At 41.2% G+C, this 18828-nt stretch overlaps 1 protein-coding gene across 1 annotated transcript; it reads right to left on the bottom strand.

Annotated features, from left to right (window-relative positions):
* Nucleotides 1-4805: 4805 nt before the first annotated feature.
* LOC123649407 (olfactory receptor 2T2-like) lies at nt 4806-5855 on the bottom strand. The gene has a single exon (XM_045567526.1). The coding sequence runs from the start codon at nt 5853-5855 to the stop codon at nt 4806-4808; it is 1050 nt and encodes a 349-aa protein (XP_045423482.1).
* Between the last annotated feature and the right edge of the window lie 12973 nt (nt 5856-18828).

The following is an 18828-nucleotide window of genomic DNA, read 5'->3' as shown; positions in this document are numbered from 1 at the left end:
ACTTAAGAATCAGTGGAGTTGAAAAAAAAATTAAGTACATTATTTTGGCTTCCAGATTTACCCTTAACATGCAATTCTATGTGAGCTTCTAAGTCACCTAATTTTGTTGAGCTTCAGTTTCCACTGCACCTCTTCAAACCTGAGACGCCCAGGAAAAAATTTTAAAAAGACTTAAAAATTCAAATTTGTACTTCAGCGCACTAAGACTTCTAAAAATGAAATGGCTTTCACTCATTCACTACACAAATATTTATTGAGAGCATATTTCATATGAGGAAAATTTCTAGGTGAGTGGGATGCATCATAGAACAAAATAAAGGCCCCTGTTTTTGCTTATGTGATGAATAAAATTTAATAAAATCAAATAAATTTAAAAGGCTGATCAAAGCAAAAAATAAAGCAATGTGGGGTAATCAGAGTTGAAGCTACAGATATTTATTTCTTACCTTTATATTCTTATCTTGTTGTACAAATCAAAGGTAATATAGTCAATACAAAACCTTCAATATTTTCTTGCCCTTTGAGTTTCTGGGATTTAAAAGAAAGAATGCAATGGAATGTTTGATAAATGTGTGACATGACCATGGTAGTCATTCGGGATTAAGAAGATCTATCTCAACAAATTTCCAACTAAAATAAATAAAAAAATAAAAATAATCTCATTTTAGGGTATTGTTTATGTGTGAATCATTCTATTGTTTTAGCTAGATAACCTATCAATGCCATGAACTTATTAATTATAACAATTGTCTTGCCTCCTGAATATAATTTCCTGTTAGAGTCAGGATCTGATATTTCAAGCATTTTGTTTTCACATAGTTGTCAGACCTCTTAGCAGAACCCACTTCATCTCAAATCAGTCACCTAACTTGACGGGGACGTACTGCACTTTCCTAGGCAGCGGAGGGCTACATTCCCTGCGTGCTAAATAATTGTCCACGGATTTTCAGTTTCTCTGATCACTCCTTCTTGTCTGAAATCTTCCTGGGTATTTAATAAAGCAGTTAATAAAGTATTTAATAGGTAGACTTTGTGCCTTCCACTATTATAATTTTATATTTATAAATACAAATATTTATTTATCGCATAAATAAAATGAATAGGTAGAGACAAGAGTTCAGTTAATTTCATATCCATGCTCCTCACCTGCAGAAAGACCGCACAGGGGGTCTGGTTACTCCTCAGCGTGGGTCATCCAGTCCTTGGCAGACCAACCTAGCTGGCATCCACCAGAAAATGAACGTGGATTTTATCAGCACGTCTTTCCTGGAGGGAGCTCTGTCCCCAGGCCATTATTAAAATTAACAAGCTGGCAGCTGCACGTTGTGCCACTTGCTTCTCTCCTTCGGAAGTTTTGTGTCAGTTAATAGCAAGCTTCGGTACCGAAACAGCAGGCCGGAAGTCAGAAGACATGGTTCTGAGGCCCCATCTGCCTCCTGCTTGAATGAGGCAATGATTTGCTCTGAGAATTAGCTATTCCATCTCCTGTGGAGCTAATTCTCTCCCTAAATACTTCATGAGACGGTGAGGGTCAGATTCCACACCCGGTAATGTGGTTGAATATGTTTTAGCATAGTAACTGCCATGAGAGTTGCATTTAACTCACTCTGGTTTTGACCCCGCAGCGGCGTGAAGCATGTATACAATCTTACTTGTTGATGTTCTTATTGTTACAATTAATACCGATGATTTAATTCTAAAAACATGGATTAAATGAATAGAAGTCAATAAATTTCATTTTTCTGTTTATGTTTACCTTTAAATTACGCTTGTAGTTTTTACTCTATTTTTGTAATAAAACACTGTGGCCCCAAGGAGAAGTTTCTGTTTTTTCTGTGTGGCAGCCATTAAAACCTGCGGACAGTTTTCTTTTTATTTTCCCCATCATCTGGAGCAGCACATGCCATGTTGCAAGTTTACAACTTATAATATTAAAAACAATCTTAGGTTATTATAATTTTCACTCCCAAGCCAGTGTATTATTTTTAATAAAGAAGAAAATCTGGTGACTACAAATTATCTTATATAAGAATTTGCTGGCTGGGCATGGTGGCTCAAGCCTAGCACTTTGGGAGGCTGAGGTGGGAGGATTGCTTGAGCCCAGGAGTTCAAGATCAGCCTGGGCAAGACTAAGACCCCACCTCTACAAAAAAGAATTTTCCCCAGGTGGTGACACGTGCTTGTAGTCCCAGCTCCTTGGGAGGCTGAGGCAGGAGGATCACTGGAGCCCAGGAGTTTGAGGTTGCAGTGAGCTATGATGATGTCACTGCACTCTAGCTCTGGCAACAGAAAGAGACATATCTCAAAAACAAAAAACATAATCTGCTTGTGGTTCACACCTGTAATCCTAGCACTTTGGGAGGCCAAGTCAGGAAGATCACTTGAGGCTAGGAGTTTGAGACCAGCCTGAGCAACAGTCTCTACAAACTTTTTTGTTTGTTTTTAAACTAGCCAGGTACAGTTGCACATGCCTGTAGTACCAACAAATCAGGAGGCTGAGGTGCGAAGACAGTTTGAGGCTACAGTGAGCTATGACTGGGAGACCCTGTCTCAAATTAAAAAAAAAAAAAAAAAAAAAAAAAAAAAAAAAGGCCGGGCGCGGTGGCTCAAGCCTGTAATCCTAGCACTTGGGAGGCCGAGGCGGGCGGATTGTGTGAGCTCAGGAGTTCGAGACCAGCCTGAGCAAGAACGAGACCCCGTCTCTACTAAAAAATAGAAAGAAACTATATGGACAGCTAAAAATATATATATAGAAAAAAAATTAGCCAGGCATGGTGGCACATGCCTGTAGTCCCAGCAACTCGGGAGGCTGAGGCAGTAGGATCGCTTAAGCCCAGGAGTTTGAGGTTGCTGTGAGCTAGGCTGACGCCACGGCACTCACTCTAGCCCGGGCAACAGAGTGACACTCTGTCTCAAAAAAAAAAAAAAAAAAAAAAAAAAAAGAATTTGCTGAGAGGACTGGAGAAAAATCCCTGGTCATTCCCTTTCATGGTAGGACTAGTCTTACGTGTGAAGGAAGTAGGTACCCACCGCGTATATGATGAAATTTAAAAATTTTTATAAATTGTATTAAAGTAGAGCATAACAACAGAAAAATGCACACATAAGTGGGAAGATTGCTAAATCATCATAAAGTGAACACTTGCATGTAGCCACCACTGAGTTTGTTGAATAGATTCTTAAAAACATCAAATAAGTCCCCTTCCCCAATGACCTAGTCACTAATGTCCATAATTTGTCCAGGAACTTGTCTAAATGTACTTCCCTTGTTATTTTTCAGGTACTAAATATCAATCAATGTGTGAGCTAAATTCCCTTATTAAATGTGCAAAAGATTAACCTTGGAACTGTAAGAATAGAATTACTATTGGATATTAATGTCTAGCAACTGAGGAAATGGGAGAGGAAACATGTCCTGGGTGGAGCAAAGATGCATACTGTGAATGGAAGCGATTTTGTGAAGGGAAGGAAGGTCAGGAGGTCCCAGCTAAGGCAGGAGGAAGGACAGGGACTAGACATACAAGGAGATTAAAAGGAGCTGGAGCTGAATTGAAATAACAGTGAGGCTGGTTCACAAATGAATCCTGGTCTGTGTCTACACTTGAAGAAATGCATCCCTCCAGGCCTTTCTTCTGTTTCCTATTTGTTTGTTTGATTTCAGGGTAAAGATCAAATTATCAATAATCTTTTGAGGCAAAACCAACCTAGTGATTAGCATGCTGAAGGGAATATTCTTTACCTAAGTCAGCATCAATCAATGAAACCTTTTTCCTTCTATCTCTGTATCGAAATTAGAATAACTTAAGACTGAGTAACCTTAACTTAGTCTTTGTCAACTGTATAGCCACTCAAAATTTGTCCAGCATTTTCAAAACCTCATATTTGATGGAGAAAATAAACAGCAAGTCAATGAGAAATTCTGTTTTGTCATATTTCACAACCTTACACAAAAGAAAAATTTAAGGTTAAAATAATGCATGATGGAAGGCTCAGGGTGGTCTTTGTTTAGTCAGTATTCTATAAAAGTTGCACACCTATCAAAACAACACATGTAACCCCAACTAAATAAAAAAAAGAAATATTTGCCTGCCAGCATACCAATAAAGAAGTTGAAAGTAAGAAGATTAAACAACTTAACCCTAGGAGCTAAGTTAGCTAATGAAATATCTTGTTTTATTCATTGTGCATTTATCTATTACCACTTTATTAAAGCATAAATGGAAGTTTTGTAGGTTTGTGGCAATGTTATAGTTTTAATGACAAAGTTAATTTTCAATCAATCAATCAATGTTTATTAATATCCAGGCACATATTACCCTCCAAGTGAAGTAAGAATTTACAATGTAATTTCAGAGGTAAGAAAATAAAGACATTCAAAAAATGTGACTAAGACTACGTGACTCAAGATACAATCATGTCATCTTCACAAAAGTTTCCTAAATAAAACTGCTACAGTACCAACATTAGAAAGTATTTTACTTGTATTGACTGCTTGACAGTAAATCCTCAAGGACACTGCAAATTTCCTTGCAATTTCCATTCAAAAGTCGGACAGCAATACGGATACAAAGGACGCATGAGCACGTGGAATACGCACAAGTATCTATTCAGGGAACTTTAAAGGCACGCGCGGCCCCTGCTTGGGACGATTCCTAGTGCTACTGGACTGAGAGTGCTGTCTGGAAATGTTTGCTCATGCATCCAGACAAGCAAGTTGGGAAACGCAGAGATGTTTGCTGCCATCGACCATAATACTTAAATAATGTCGCAACAGGATGATTTTGCCTATTGATAATTCTGAATTCTTAATATGATGCTGAGCAGTCTCCAGAACCAAGGCTGCGGCATTGCTGTGGCACCACGGACGTGCGCATGCGGTCCCCCAGCGCTTCGCGACACAGCGCCCACGCTGACTCTCGGGAGCGGGCTCGCCTCCCCAGCACTCTGCTCAGAGCTGCGGCGACGTCTTTATTCCTCAAGCTGTAGATGAGCGGGTTGAGCATGGGGGTGAGGATGGTGTAGAAGGCGGACACAACTTTGTTTTTCTCTGGCGTGTGGTAGGAGTGGGGCAGCACGTTGGTGTAGAAGGCCGCGCCGTAGAAAATGCTCACCACCAGGACGTGGGAGGAGCACGTGGCAAAGGCGCGGCGCCGGCCCCCCGCAGAGCGCATCTGGTGGACGGCGAGCAGGATGCGCGCGTAGGAGACGCAGATGATGGACACGGGGATGAGCAGCATCAGCACGCAGCAAGCATACATCAGGGTCTCGTAGAGCGACGTGTCTACGCACGACAGCTTCAGCACGGCTGGGATCTCGCAGAAAAAGTGATTGATCTCTCGGGACCCACAGTAGGGGAAACTCATGGTGAGGGGCGTCAGCATGAATCCGTCCAAGGACCCACCCACCCAGGAGCCCACCGCCATGAGCAGGCAAATCCTGCGGTTCATGAGCAGAGGGTACCGCAGGGGGTGGCACACAGCCACGTACCGGTCATAGGCCATGAGGCCCAGCAGGAAGAACTCCCCCCCGATCAGGGTCAGGTAGAGGAAGATCTGCAGCGCACATCCCAGGAAGGAGATGGTCTTTTCCTTGGACAGGAGGTCTTGGAGCATCTTGGGGACAGTGACGCAGATGTACACAGTGTCCATGATGGACAGCTGACTAAGCAGGAAGTACATGGGCGTGTGCAGGCGGGAGTCCACACGGATGAGCAGGATCATGACCACGTTGGCTGTCACAGCCACCACAAAAATAGAGAAGACAACTGCAAAGATAATCCCAGGGAACACAGGGCGGGTGATGAGGCCCATGAGGACGAAGTCAGTAGAGTTCCAGAGAACAGCCTCCACGTCCATGTGCATGGTAGCTCCTGGGGCTGGAAAGGGAGAAAACTGGTCAGTTAATTAATAACCTGGTGTTTAGGAAGGGCCTGCCAGGATACTATGTCAGAAGCAGTTAGGTATAAAAGAAAAACTATCAACTTCAGAGTGATTCGAATCCTGGTTTCAATCATTAATGATCAATATGACACTGGATAGATACATTAGTCTCTAAACTAACTCAATTTCATCGTCTGTGAAAGGTCATCATAGTTCCATGCTCGATAGGCTAGATATGAGATGTAAGTGTAATAATTCATACAGTGCCATTTTTGTAATCTGCTTTACTTTTACTTTAAACCATCTTCTGTATACATTTTATAATCTTACCACTTTAGACTTGAAGTTCCCTGAGGGTGGTAACTGTGCTTTATTCCTCATTTTTTCTTGCAGTAAATATTCATGGATTGATTGAATTTAAAATGCTCTCTGCCGTTAAGATGGTTACATGGTTAAGATCATAGACAGACATCCATTTGTGACTTTAGAAACTGAGGCTGGGCATGGTGGCTCAGCACTTTGGGAGGCTGAGGTGGGAGGATCCCTTGAGGCCAGGAATTCAAGACCAGCCTAGGTCACATAGTGACACCTCATCTCTACCAAAAACTTTTTTAAAAAATAGCTGGGTGTGGTGCTGCATGCCTGTAGTCCCATTGCAACGATAGGGAGGCCGGGGCAGGAGGATCGCTTGAGCCCCGGAGTTGGAGGTTACAGTGAGCTAGGATCACACCACTGCATTCCAGCCTGGGTGACAGAGCCTGTCACAAAAGAAAAAAAAATTGATAGAAAATAACTATAAAGTACATAAATCCAGATACCTTTAACTTCTTTGGCTGCTGTTATTACTAAGCAGCTTTGTGAAAGTTCAGAACTTCAAGGCAATACTTCTTACTCCATTTGAGGATCAGGGTCCACACGGTCTTGTGGTTGGATGCTATGCTGCAAAAGGAGTTCGTGTGTTAGGCGTGGATCACTTTAAGCACTTGGGTCTGTCTTCAGAGGGTAATCTGGGGGTCATAAATCTTGAATGAGGAACATCAGGAGGAACTCTGCTTCACAAGCAGGGCTTCAGGTTCATCATCATGGTGATCTTTCTGGTGGACACCATGGATTCTGCTAAAATTTTATAACTAAGTACTGCATTATACCATTCAAGGATGACCCAAGCCTCTCTTCAGTTATTGTTCAGCCAAAACCTTAACAAAGTTTCTCTGATAGAGAGGCATTCTGAACTTACTATGGTGTTATATTATCCTAGGAATCCATTGCTGGTTGGGTTTTTTTCTCTCTATGTTTATTTCTCTACCATGTTACTGATCCTTCGTGTTTACAAGCAAAAATAACTACAGATGGTAAAGAAATTTCTGAATTTATAGGGAAAAAAACACAGCAGGATTAAAATTCCCTTGAACTAAAGGGAATAAATTCTTATGCTTTTTATTTTTGAGTATGTAAATGTAAATGTGCTTCTTTGACATGTTCAGGGTATTGAGGGATAAACAGTCACTTTTATTATCGCAGTACAGTGTTCCTTGCCCCATTTCAGTGACAAGATTGCTAAAGAAGCACATTTCTGTAAAATGTTCTGGCCATCAGTACTCTGAATATACCCAGATCTTTTAGTTCCACAACAGTCAAATGTATAATCTCTGAAGCATTAAGAAGGAATATTAATATATCCACTTATGTTGAAGCAAAAGTAATAGGAGCAATAGAGGGACCATTTCCTTCTCAGTGTTCATCAAAGATGGAGGTATATTACAAGTAATATTCCAGAGAAATGAGTAAAATTCCAAAGGGAAAAAGTAAAAAGCAAAAAAAAATCCAAATACCTGAGCATCAAATATTAACTTTTGACAAGCTTGATAAAAGTTAGCTACATTTGCCTTTTTAAATATGTGGAAGGTTTTCTTGAGGTGGCCACAGGCCTGCGTTACAGGTCAAGAGACTGTGTTTAAAGATATTATAACCAAAATCCCATTTATAGGGCTTTTGCAATAACTGGTTGAAAATTAAAATATTTTTTTTTTATTTCAGCCTATTATGGGGGTACAAAAGTTCAGATTATATATATTGCCCATGTCCCATCCCCCCGAGTTTGAGCTTCAAGCGTGTCCCTTCCCCAGACAGTGCTCATCGCACTCATCATGTAGGTAAGTACTCACCAGCAAATTGGTTTCCCTGATCATCACCTAAGTGCACATTTGGGTAAATTAAAATATTAATGCAAATAGACAATAACTTTATTTTGGTCAATCATCTATTGTTTTCACCTATATGCATTATGGGTTTTATATATTAATTACTGTGGTATCAAATCGGTTTATAATAATCCCTTTAAAAATAGACTTTGAGGGACTGAAATAGCCATGCTGACAAGTGAAAACTGCCTAAGAAAATAACCAGTTACTTGGCAATGAAAACACGGACCAGAACATTTTGTTTCATATAAATATGCAGACTGTACCTCACGCAGTGTTTAAAAGAGGAAGTAAATCACTCTGTTGTCTCAAACCTTTTCGATTAAGAAATGAAAACTTTCCCAACTCCTAGGTCTTGCCTTAGAGTAGGTCCTGGGAGGGTAGAGCACAAAGCTAAAGGAGACAAAAGATTACTTTAGCCATCTTCTTTATTTTCATATACCCGCAGTCTCGGTGAGCCACAAATTACATCCAGGTTGCTTGTGAGTGTGAGCGTTGTGTATGTATGTGTGTGTGGTGTGTTCATCTGTGAATATGTCTGCGTGTGCATATGTGAAAGTGTTTGTGGTGTGGTGTGTGTATGGCGGGGGCATGTGTGAGTGTGTGTGTGTGTGTGTGTGTGTGTTTGGGGAACCGACCTTGCTAAGGAGCAACACACTACAAGGCTTGCCACAAAGAAGCAATTTGTTCATTTCATTGAATCAAATATTTAGAATGAGATGTAACACACATTCAAACGCATTATTAATGTTGCTCCATATGCTATTGGGCATATAAGTAAGCAATGATATTAGTATCTGCATTATAAACAGCACGATATTTTATGAGTTATTTCTTTTGCAATCAGTTCCCAGCATCTAATTTTAACATTGGAGTTGAGGCCGTTGCTTAACGTACTGCCTGGTTTGGTTCGCTCACACGTACAAGATCACGGATTTCAGACATACAAGATCACCGATTCCATTCCCCTCAGGTAGCCTTTCCTCCACTATCATCATACCCCATGGCTCAAGGCCCTCATTTTTTCTCCTATTTTCCTCACCAATTAGAGTCTTTTAAAAAAAAGCCCCTCTATCTGCACAATCTTACCTTCAGGCCTTTCTGTCATTCAAAGCCCAGTCCCCGGAATTTGTTTGAATATGACGTAGAATACCCTGAACCTTAGGACTGGCCATACCCTCACCCAGAACACTCCGACCCCCGGGACCACTTACGGCCTCGCCCTGGTTAGCACGCACCTGCCGGGCAGGGCAGGGCATGGAGCCAGGGTGGGGAGGACACCCGGGCAGGGGCTCTGCACGCCTGACGTCTGCACGTTCGGGCTGCAGGGGAAGGGACGGGTAGGTTTGGGAAGAGGCTTTTATGGAGAGGAGAGGTGAAGGAACAGGGAGGGTCTCTGCAGGGCCCCCAGCAGTAGACGCTGTAGGTTCAGGACAGCCGACCTGGAGTTGTTCTGGGAGAAGCCGCAGAAATGCAGGCCCAGTTGGTACCCTCACAGCAGATTGTATGCCGAGACCCCCAGAGAGATCAGATGATATTCCGCCAGGGAGAAGAGCTTAGACCAGTCCGTGCCGACACCCTTCCCGGGAACCAGCTTGACCAGAGCCGGGAGCAGTACGCTGCCGGCGCCCTTTCTGAGGCAGTCAAGTTGCCCATCAGAAGTGATCCCGATTCGTGTCCCAGGGGGACAGCGCAAGATTTCGTCACACCACTCAGAGGGTCTTGCAATTTAAAACTTATGAATTATAAATTATTTCTAGAAATTGCCATTTAATATTTTCAAACTGTCTGATCACAGGTAACTGAAACCACAGAAGACAAAAGCTAGCATCAGGGGGAGGACTATAGGCCAGAATTCTTTCCCTCACCCTAGGGCTAGAGACTGAGGTAACCTTGAAGCACAAAGGATTTAAAGAGCACTGAGCGCTCACTGCTGTGAAAATGGCTGTATATGTGACAAGAACCGAGGGAGACTGACGTCAGCTCAGTGAGAATAAGCAGTGAGTAGTGGAGGGGGAAATCGTTCTTAGAATAAGGTGTCGGGTGTGTAAGCCATGTCAGAAAAGGCTTGAAAGCGGGAACCAGCGGGGCTGGCGGGGGACGGAGGGGGACAGGCGGGTCCACCTGCGGCGGGGGCGCCTGAGGGCGGAGGCGCGCGGAGCGGAGCAGTCTGGAAAGCCGAGGCTGAGAGACCCCGACGCAAAGTACCTGGACACAGGGTGTCAATGCGAGTTGCCTCGGTGAGAAAGTTACATGCTGGAACAATTGCTTAACAAAGACACATCTGGCAGTTTTATAATCTTGAAAGCAAGATTAGTAACATGAATTACTGCTAGTAAATTTTTGTAGCCACTGTAGGCTGTGACCACTGTACTTCCTGTCCTTTCACCTACACCTGCTGTACCTGTGCTCCTTGTCTACATTTATAGATAAGAGACCCATCTGGACATTGCCGCAGATTTAAATAGCAAAATGTTATGTCCTGTCTGTGGCAATTTAGTGCCAGTGATGTGAATTTGTCTCTTTTCCTTCACCGCATCCCTAATGCACATAGACATCCCTCACCTGCTGTGTTCATCCACATGGCCACTGGCTTCCTTGGCACAAAGAGAACCAATCTTCTACTTTCCCTCACCATCTCCACAGACCATTTGGAAATTTTCAAAGTGGACAATTAAGCATAAAAAAGATAAAAGAGCCCCTCCTTACTTTAAAAACTATCACTATAAAGGCATGTAGGTAACATTTATTGAATATTTATGGGCCAGGCGTTAGTTCAGTAGGAAGAGCATGAGTTCTGATGCCAGATGCTAACTTACCTAGACAGCAGTGCCAAGGAAATCATCAGTGGATCAGAAAAAAATAAGTAAGCCTGGGTTCCTGGAGTATTGGGTAAAGGGTCTAAATTCCAAGCTACCAGCTGCCAGAAGGAGGGTCACTGTTTGATCTGCAAATGCACTTCTGGGCATTGGGTTCAGGTTGTGTGGTGGCAAATAGCAATTAAAGATCTGGCAGATGAGCCACCTGGCCCACCCTGCCAATGCCCCAGAGAAGGAAGTGGAGGCTGAGGGGGAAGGACAATTACATAAGACCAGCAGTGGTGGCGGAAGGTGAGAAGCAGAGACCCGGCTGTAAACACAACGTGTTCATTATTACACTCTGAAGTCTAAGTTTGCTTCACTTATTCAGCCCAATGGGCTTTTATATACCATGCTAGGATGGCTTCCAGGGGATTTCTTTAAGGAATATTACCGTTTATTGAAAAAAAGGTTTTATCTCCATGCACATGTGTATGTCTTATGGAGTAAGAAAAAGAAGAGGGGGGTTAGAATGAAAGGAAAAAGGAAAAAAGAAAACATCTGACATCTTGATCTCTTTCCAAGTATGGAGAAAACCTCACTTGCCTAACTAGATACAAAGAGGACAATTAACAATAATTAAATGATTATTAATTACCTAAATTGCAATTTGATCATTTTAAATTATATTTAAAATTTTAATACTTAAAAATATTCATAGGACAATCCATGCTTCTCCATTAATAACATATACCTTTGGCCCCTGCCCATTATTGCCTGGAAATTCTTCATAAAGAATACTAAGCACACTCTTCCAGCCATCAGCTCTTACACGCCCTTTTCCTCTTCAGTAAATCCATTCACGCCCTTCCCAAACTATTACCAGATTTCCCTGAGCTTCCCTTGTTTCCAGCCCGGGTGTCTTTTTCGAATTGTCTGGTTGCCAAAGACTAAATACATGTATTTATCCTCCTTACTCTCGAAAAGACCATGCCTTGGTCATTAACAGATAAGGTCACAGAAGTGTGGCCTTCTAGTTACAGAGTGATGCCTGAAGAAACATCCGAGTATCTGGGTAATGTTGTCTCTGTTTTCCATAAAATCTAAGATCCTACCTCAGAGTAGCTGAGTCAAGCCTTAGTAAGGCAACGGCGGAGCAGCGTACTTCTTAAGCACTTGGGGGTGGAGGTGAGGCTAGGTTAAAAGAAGGCTTTTCATTAATAATAGGTTTCCACATCCCCTGGGTCAGCAATTAATCCAAGTTTACAGGGTTTACATCAAACATTAGAAGAAGCCCATCCCCTCTCGTCAGAGGGTGCACTGTTTTCCCAAGTGCGAGGCTGGAATTGTTTCTCAATATTTTACCATAGAACTTCTTATCTAATCCTGGCATCTCTCCATATAAAAAAAGTAATCTGGGGTTGAGGGACAGGTTTACTCTAAATTTAAAATTAAAGTTTTAAATTTACAGATGAGGCTATGCATACTGAAAAACCTCTTTCTTCCAAGTCATTGGCCTATTTTGTTTGGGGCAAAATTAAATTAAAATTATATTCAAAAATAGGTATTTGACACTTAACAGCAATTAAATGTTTTGTAGAACTTTTTATCTCATAGGTAGTGTTGAAGAATATGAAATTCAGTAGGGAAAAAAGGATACGTGAGAAACAGGAGAAACAAGAAGAAAAGAATGAAGGAAGGAGGCAAACGGGCGAGGAAAAGAATGTAGACTTCTCACTCTAGTGGTGGAGTGAAACAGGAGTCAACATTTTCCAAAATTCTTCACGTGAGTATATTAAGAGGCTTAGATTGGGAAATGGAAATTGCTAACACTTAAATTTATTTTATTTCTCTAGAGAGGAAAATAAAGAAGGAAGTAGTCTCCTTTGGGAAGTAAAACTTCAGCTATAATAAGAGTAACAGCAACAACCACAGTATGACAATGCCTTCCATGCATGAAGCTGGTTAATGAGGGCATCACTTATATGATTTCTAGTCATCACAAATCCGTTAGACACACACCTTATACCTCATACTCCTATACTGCAGATGGGCAAACAAAAAGCCCTGTACCTTTCCAGCCATTTGTAATGCTGTTCAATAATAATTCTTCCTAAAGAATGTTTTATATGTCATCCATTAGTAAAAAAGTTCTTCAATTAGCAAGTGGACTGACTGGAATGGAGTGTCCCTCCAGTGTGATTTGTCTCTCTGTAGAGTCACAAATGGGTTTCAACCAGGCCTGGATTGCTCTAGTGGTGCCTGAGGCCTGAGTTGGCTGCAGCCACCAGGGAATTGATTTTGCTGTCAGTGGCTACGTCAGTTTACCCCAGTGTGCATTATAACCATAATTTATTTTTTTGTTGTTGTTTCAAAATATTAAGGGGTGCAAATGTTTTTGTTGCATGGATACCTTTTATAATGCTTAAGTCAGGGCTTTGAGTGTGCCCATCACCAGAATATTCTTCACTGTAACCAGCACGTAGGTGTTTCCGACCCCTCCTCCCCACACCCTCTTCTTGATTTCAATGACTTTTACATCTCTTTGTGCCCATGTGTGCCTTCAATTAGCTGGTGTTTGTTTCTCGATGCCTGAGATGCTTCACTTAGGATAATGGTCTCCAGTTCTATCCAACATATAACTATAACTTATTTTGATACCTATGACATGAACATGCCTGAGTAGTGGCGCTCTATCAGTTAGGTTGGGCTTCTATCATTATCATCAGCAAATTTCCTTACAAGGGCTAAGATATGGAATCAACCTAAGTGTCCAGCAACAGATGAACAGATACACGAAATGTGGTGTGCAAACACAAGGGACTACTTTGGGCCATTAACAGAGTGAAGTCCTGTCATTTGCAGCAACATGGGTGGAGCTGGAGGTCATTGTGCTAAGTGAAATAAGCCAGGCACAGAACGACAAATGTTACACATTCCTTCTGATATGTGGGAGGTAAAAACTATGGATTTCATGGAGGCAGACAGTGGGATGGTGGCCACCAGAGGCTGGGAAGGAAAAGAAGGGGTGAGAATGAAGAGATGTGGCTTAAGGGTTACAAAAATACAGTTAGCAGGAAGAAGTTCCGGTATTCACCAGTCAGGCAGGGAAATTGTAGTGAATTATAAATATACAATAACTAACTTTGTGTATATTTCAGAATAGCTAGAAGAATTGTAATGTTCCCAACCCAAAGAAAAGATAAATGTTTGATTTCTGAAATCAAATGTTTGATTTCTGAAATCTCTGATTTCATCATTACACGTTGTATACAGGTATGAAAACATCACATCTAACCCAAAAATATGTACAACCATTATATACCAATAGAAAAAAATAAGTAAGAAAAATCCTATTCAGCAAAAGAAGAAGAAAAACACAAGCCTCGTTAGGATAGCAGCACAGGCCTCTGAACGTTGTGTTGATTGGTGTAGGTTTTTAACTCATATTTCACATTTTTTGTCTAGTGTTGAACTTGGTTATCTTGTAAAAATAGAAAGGAGGCTAAATTATTTACATATGATATTTTGTGACCTCAATCTTCCCTTTTCATGTTTCTTGTTCATCCTTCTCTTCTTGCTCTCCTCCTTCCCACCCTTCAGCCCTTCAGCCCTTTTCCAGAAGGAGCCCTTTCATGCCGGCAGATGCAGACACCATCCCAGGGAGCTAAGGCCGTGATTCCCAGGGTTGGGAGCTCACATCCTCAGCGTTTCACTTGGTTTCAAATTATTCTGTCTGCCCGCTCCACTCCAAAGCGCCATCTGACATTCCGAGTGAATCCTCATTTGACAAAACCCTGCTAATTACCATAATAAGACCTAGACTAATTTTTTAAGAAAGTTCTTTCTAAATTTCTAAACATGTTAGCCATCTGGTCGTGTCTCTGGAGGGCAGAGACAGGTGCCAGGAAGTCTTTAGCTGGAGATTCAGACCTGATGGAATAAAGCGTGCAGACAGTCCGAAACCTGGGAGAAGCAAACAGCGCTGCTGGCGGAATGTTGGATCTAGAAGATGCCTCAGAAATCATATAATTCCACTGCCTCTCTTGAGAACTGATTAAACGGTCTCAGAAAAATGTCAAGAATCCCTGAATTTGGGATACAGATGCTTGGGATGAAGCCACAGTTCTGCCAATTCCTGTATGTTCTCAGGCACTGGATTCCACTGTTAGATGTTTTGTAGTTGGAGGCTGTTTGTCCATCTTTTAAATAAGAAGCTTTGATATAATCCAGTTATCTCTGAGATTACATCAAACTCCAATATTCTTTGATGCTGAATTTAAAGGATGTGACCTTATTTTCTGTTTTAGTCATTCTTGTTATATTATATTTACTTCATCTGCAGGAATCCTACCTCTATTATGTGATGTAAATAACCAAGTGACAAAAATCATGTTTAGTGCATTTCTCATGAGATTACTGAATGTGCTCTGGGATACCACGAAACAAAGACTGGGCGTTGCTGAACTAGGAGTCTACATTCTAAGGCAAAAGGTGCTGATGTAAACAGTAAAAGAACAGGCACGAGCAGGACCACTGAACCTACTTAGAGCACAGGGAACATGAGCTGGCACATAAGACAGAACACACAATCCCAGGTTGAGGATCATGTATCATGTCTCTGTCCAGAGTTGGAAACAGCATTTTCTCTACTTATCTGACTCACTATGAAACAGGCAGAATCTGAATATTGGGGGAATTCTGTGCTATTTCAGGTGAAAAATTATTTGTATAGCTACATCAGGAACCAAAGTGGCCTGCTGAGCACAGTGTCAAGCAGGCAGGTGTAGATCTGCCTGTCTTTTCCATTATGCAAAACATTCTTCTGGCGAGAGCTAAATGCACATGTAATTCTGACCAAGACACACACATCTGTGTTAAATCTGTTTCCATGAACTATCTCTCTGTTAGCCACATTTTGTTTCCCCCTCATGTCATTGCTAGCCCATTTCAATGGCCCATTCTAAAAGAATCTGAAATTCCCCTGATCCTGAATTTCCTGGTAATATGGGATTACTGGAGCTCTATGTCCTGCTGGAGAAAGACAACATCCCCACAAAGACAGGAGTGGCCAGAACGGCAGAAAAGGTGAGGCAGGACAATGCGCATATGCCAGCGCGAGAAACAAGGAGAGAAAGGGGGTTGGAGGCAGAAGGTAGGAGCTGTTGGTTGAGAATGGGAGAAGGAGGGATAGAAATCAGGAAGACGGAAAGAAGAGACAGAAGGAGATAGAAAAAAAGAAAAAGTGCTTAAATTGGGGAAAAGTGAAGTCCACTAATGACAAATATGCCATAGACTTGCTAACCCTACTCTAGAGGGTAGACAATCGGCTGACGTTGAACAGAACTGTGTCATCATATATGTGATTTTTATTTTACTCATGTGACATATTATTTCAGTGACCAAGCTGTGTCAAGAAGTAAGCTGGAAAAACGGATAGCAAACATGCCCAAGAGGACATGCCTGGTGGCATACGGCCTCTTCTGACTCACCGGGTTGGGAAAGGAGGGAGCCAAGCCCCACCAATGTGGCCGAATAATTTTCTTCCAAGAAGAAACTTTCTTCATGTTAGGTTGTTCTTGCCTCCTCAATTTCTGAAGTTAGGGTGGAATCAGTATTAAGGGACCTACCTCCTACAATACGTGAGAGGCAATCATCATTATTTTATTACAGGGATATGTGATGGTCAGACCATTATCAGTCTTTGAAACATTTCTATTTGTTTTATTAAAGGTCTTATGTTGGCATTAAAAGGCACTGAGCACTTCTGTAGCCTCCTGCCTGTAAGAAATAATTCTGCTTTGAGGGCAATGTCAAGGCACAAGACCGCCCCTGGAGTAAAAGTGGGTGAGGAAGGGAAGTTCCTCTGCCCCTCCTCTGTAGTGGCAAGTCCATCATCATAATACCCTGTGGCATAAAGCACTTTCCAAAGCTAAAATTGTTTTTGCGTCAGGTATCTCCTTTCCCCTCAAAACCATCCCTCAGAGGTAGGAATTGGGTTAGGATGTCTTAATTTGATGCATTGAGAAACAAGCGTTCAAGAAGTTAAATTAATTTTCTCAATCCATCACAGTGAGCATCTATAAGTAGAGCTTAACGAGATGTATAATGTGAAGCATCTCTATAATGAGAATGTAGTTTTCTTAATGTCTCCATTTTTTTGCATCTAGAATCCATTTATAAGGCATCCTCACTATTTCTGAATCACAAAAATGGCTAAACCTTCAAATCATGATCCAAGTCTTTCCCTCCATGTCAGAGGTGGAGAAAGCAAATTTCAAAGAGTGTGAGGGGCTGGGGGAAAGAATCGTAGGAGATCAGGCCCTGGTGGACTCTAAAAGTTGACTCCATCTTCTCCTTCAATCTGGACATCATCGGGGTAAAATAGGACCTCTATGGATAAGAAACAATGTCATCTGCTACCCATACGTCCCTTCTGGAAATGCAAAATGGAAAATAACGTGCCTTGAAAACTCCGCAATGAGATGTTTCTCTTCTTTTCCCAGGTGTAGAAGCATTAGATTTTCTGAAAGATGTGTCAGCTCCTAGCAGACTTGTCTATGCACATTTATATTCCTAAACACTTTCAGATTTAAAAATGAGCTTATAGGTAAATACATTTTGTTTTTGTAATGCAAATCATTTTCCGCTTAGGTAAGTCCCAAGATACAAAAGTAAGAAAATGGAAAGACTGAGGACTTAAAACAGAGTTAGTTTTAAGATAACACAAAATAAACATAATTTTATCCACTTCATCAGAATAATACTGGTTAATATAAAATAAACTAATTATTAAATCATTAAACACAATGGCTAAATTAAAATTTAAAAAATAGAAATGTGACTAATGTATATTAATTCCCATACAATAAATCAATATTTAACTGACGAAAGTGTCTTATTACAGTTTTGTCAGTTAAATATTGATTTATTGTATGAGGAACTTTGAAAATATATTAGGCCATCATATAATTTAAAAATGGTGAAGAAGATATAATTTAAAATCTCCCTGTTTGTTCATGTTAAATATTAAGAAGCAGAGAAATGAGGAGTAGAAAATGTAGGAGGCATTCATGTTGCAATGACTCTTTTTTTTTTTTTTTTACATTGAATTCATTATTCTGGGATAAATTTTAGTAAAACATTATGAGGAAAAAATAAAGGTAGATATCAAGGTGCTGGTCTCCTCTAAACTTTGACATATGCTTTTGGGTCTAGAAGCTATATGGACACAATTCAGTTGAAGAACTTAATTATATAGAGTCACAGTAAGAACAAACATTCTATCTTTGAAATTGTAAAGAAGGAAAAAGAAATTTGTGCTAGTTTTGTTGTCACACCTCAAAATGCAGAAGTGGCAGCCACAGTGCATGAGAAGTGCTTGGTTAAGAAGGAAAAGGCATCCAATTTGTGATGGGGAGACATGGACAGAAACGTATTTCAACTGACAGGAATCTGGCTGGGTACTATCCACGGTTTCACACATCCAGTGTAGGTCTTAGGACATATTCCCGAAGGTGGGATCACTATATTTGAAATACAATCAAAATAATATTTGATGAGTCTATTCCTTGCAATGGTCAAGTGGCAGGGCGTTTAAAGAGAGGTGTTGGTGAGAAGTCAGAAGAGTAGCTGGAGACGACCTTTTCTTCTGCCGAGACTGAGCACAGCCAGCCAGAGGTTACCACGTGATTCCCAGTAGAATGCAGACTTTGTTAAAAGCAGACGGGCGACTGCCCAAACCCCGACTTTATTGCTACTCCATCCAAAAACTGTTCATTGTACAGGACCCTCATACCTTTCAACAAATGACCAAATCCTGGAAACCCCAGTCAATTTTCCAATTGCTTGTCTTCAGACAGAGAATATTTAAATTTCCAGGTGATGATGAAGGCCTGCACCCTTATTTGCAAACCCCCCGGCAGCACGTGCAGTTTCCTTAGAAGGCGG

Source organism: Lemur catta, chromosome 13 (assembly GCF_020740605.2).
Source record: "Lemur catta isolate mLemCat1 chromosome 13, mLemCat1.pri, whole genome shotgun sequence".
Lineage (NCBI taxonomy): Eukaryota > Metazoa > Chordata > Mammalia > Primates > Lemuridae > Lemur > Lemur catta.
The sequence above is the reverse complement of the archived record's forward strand: the minus strand, read 5'-3'. Positions and strand labels throughout refer to the sequence as shown.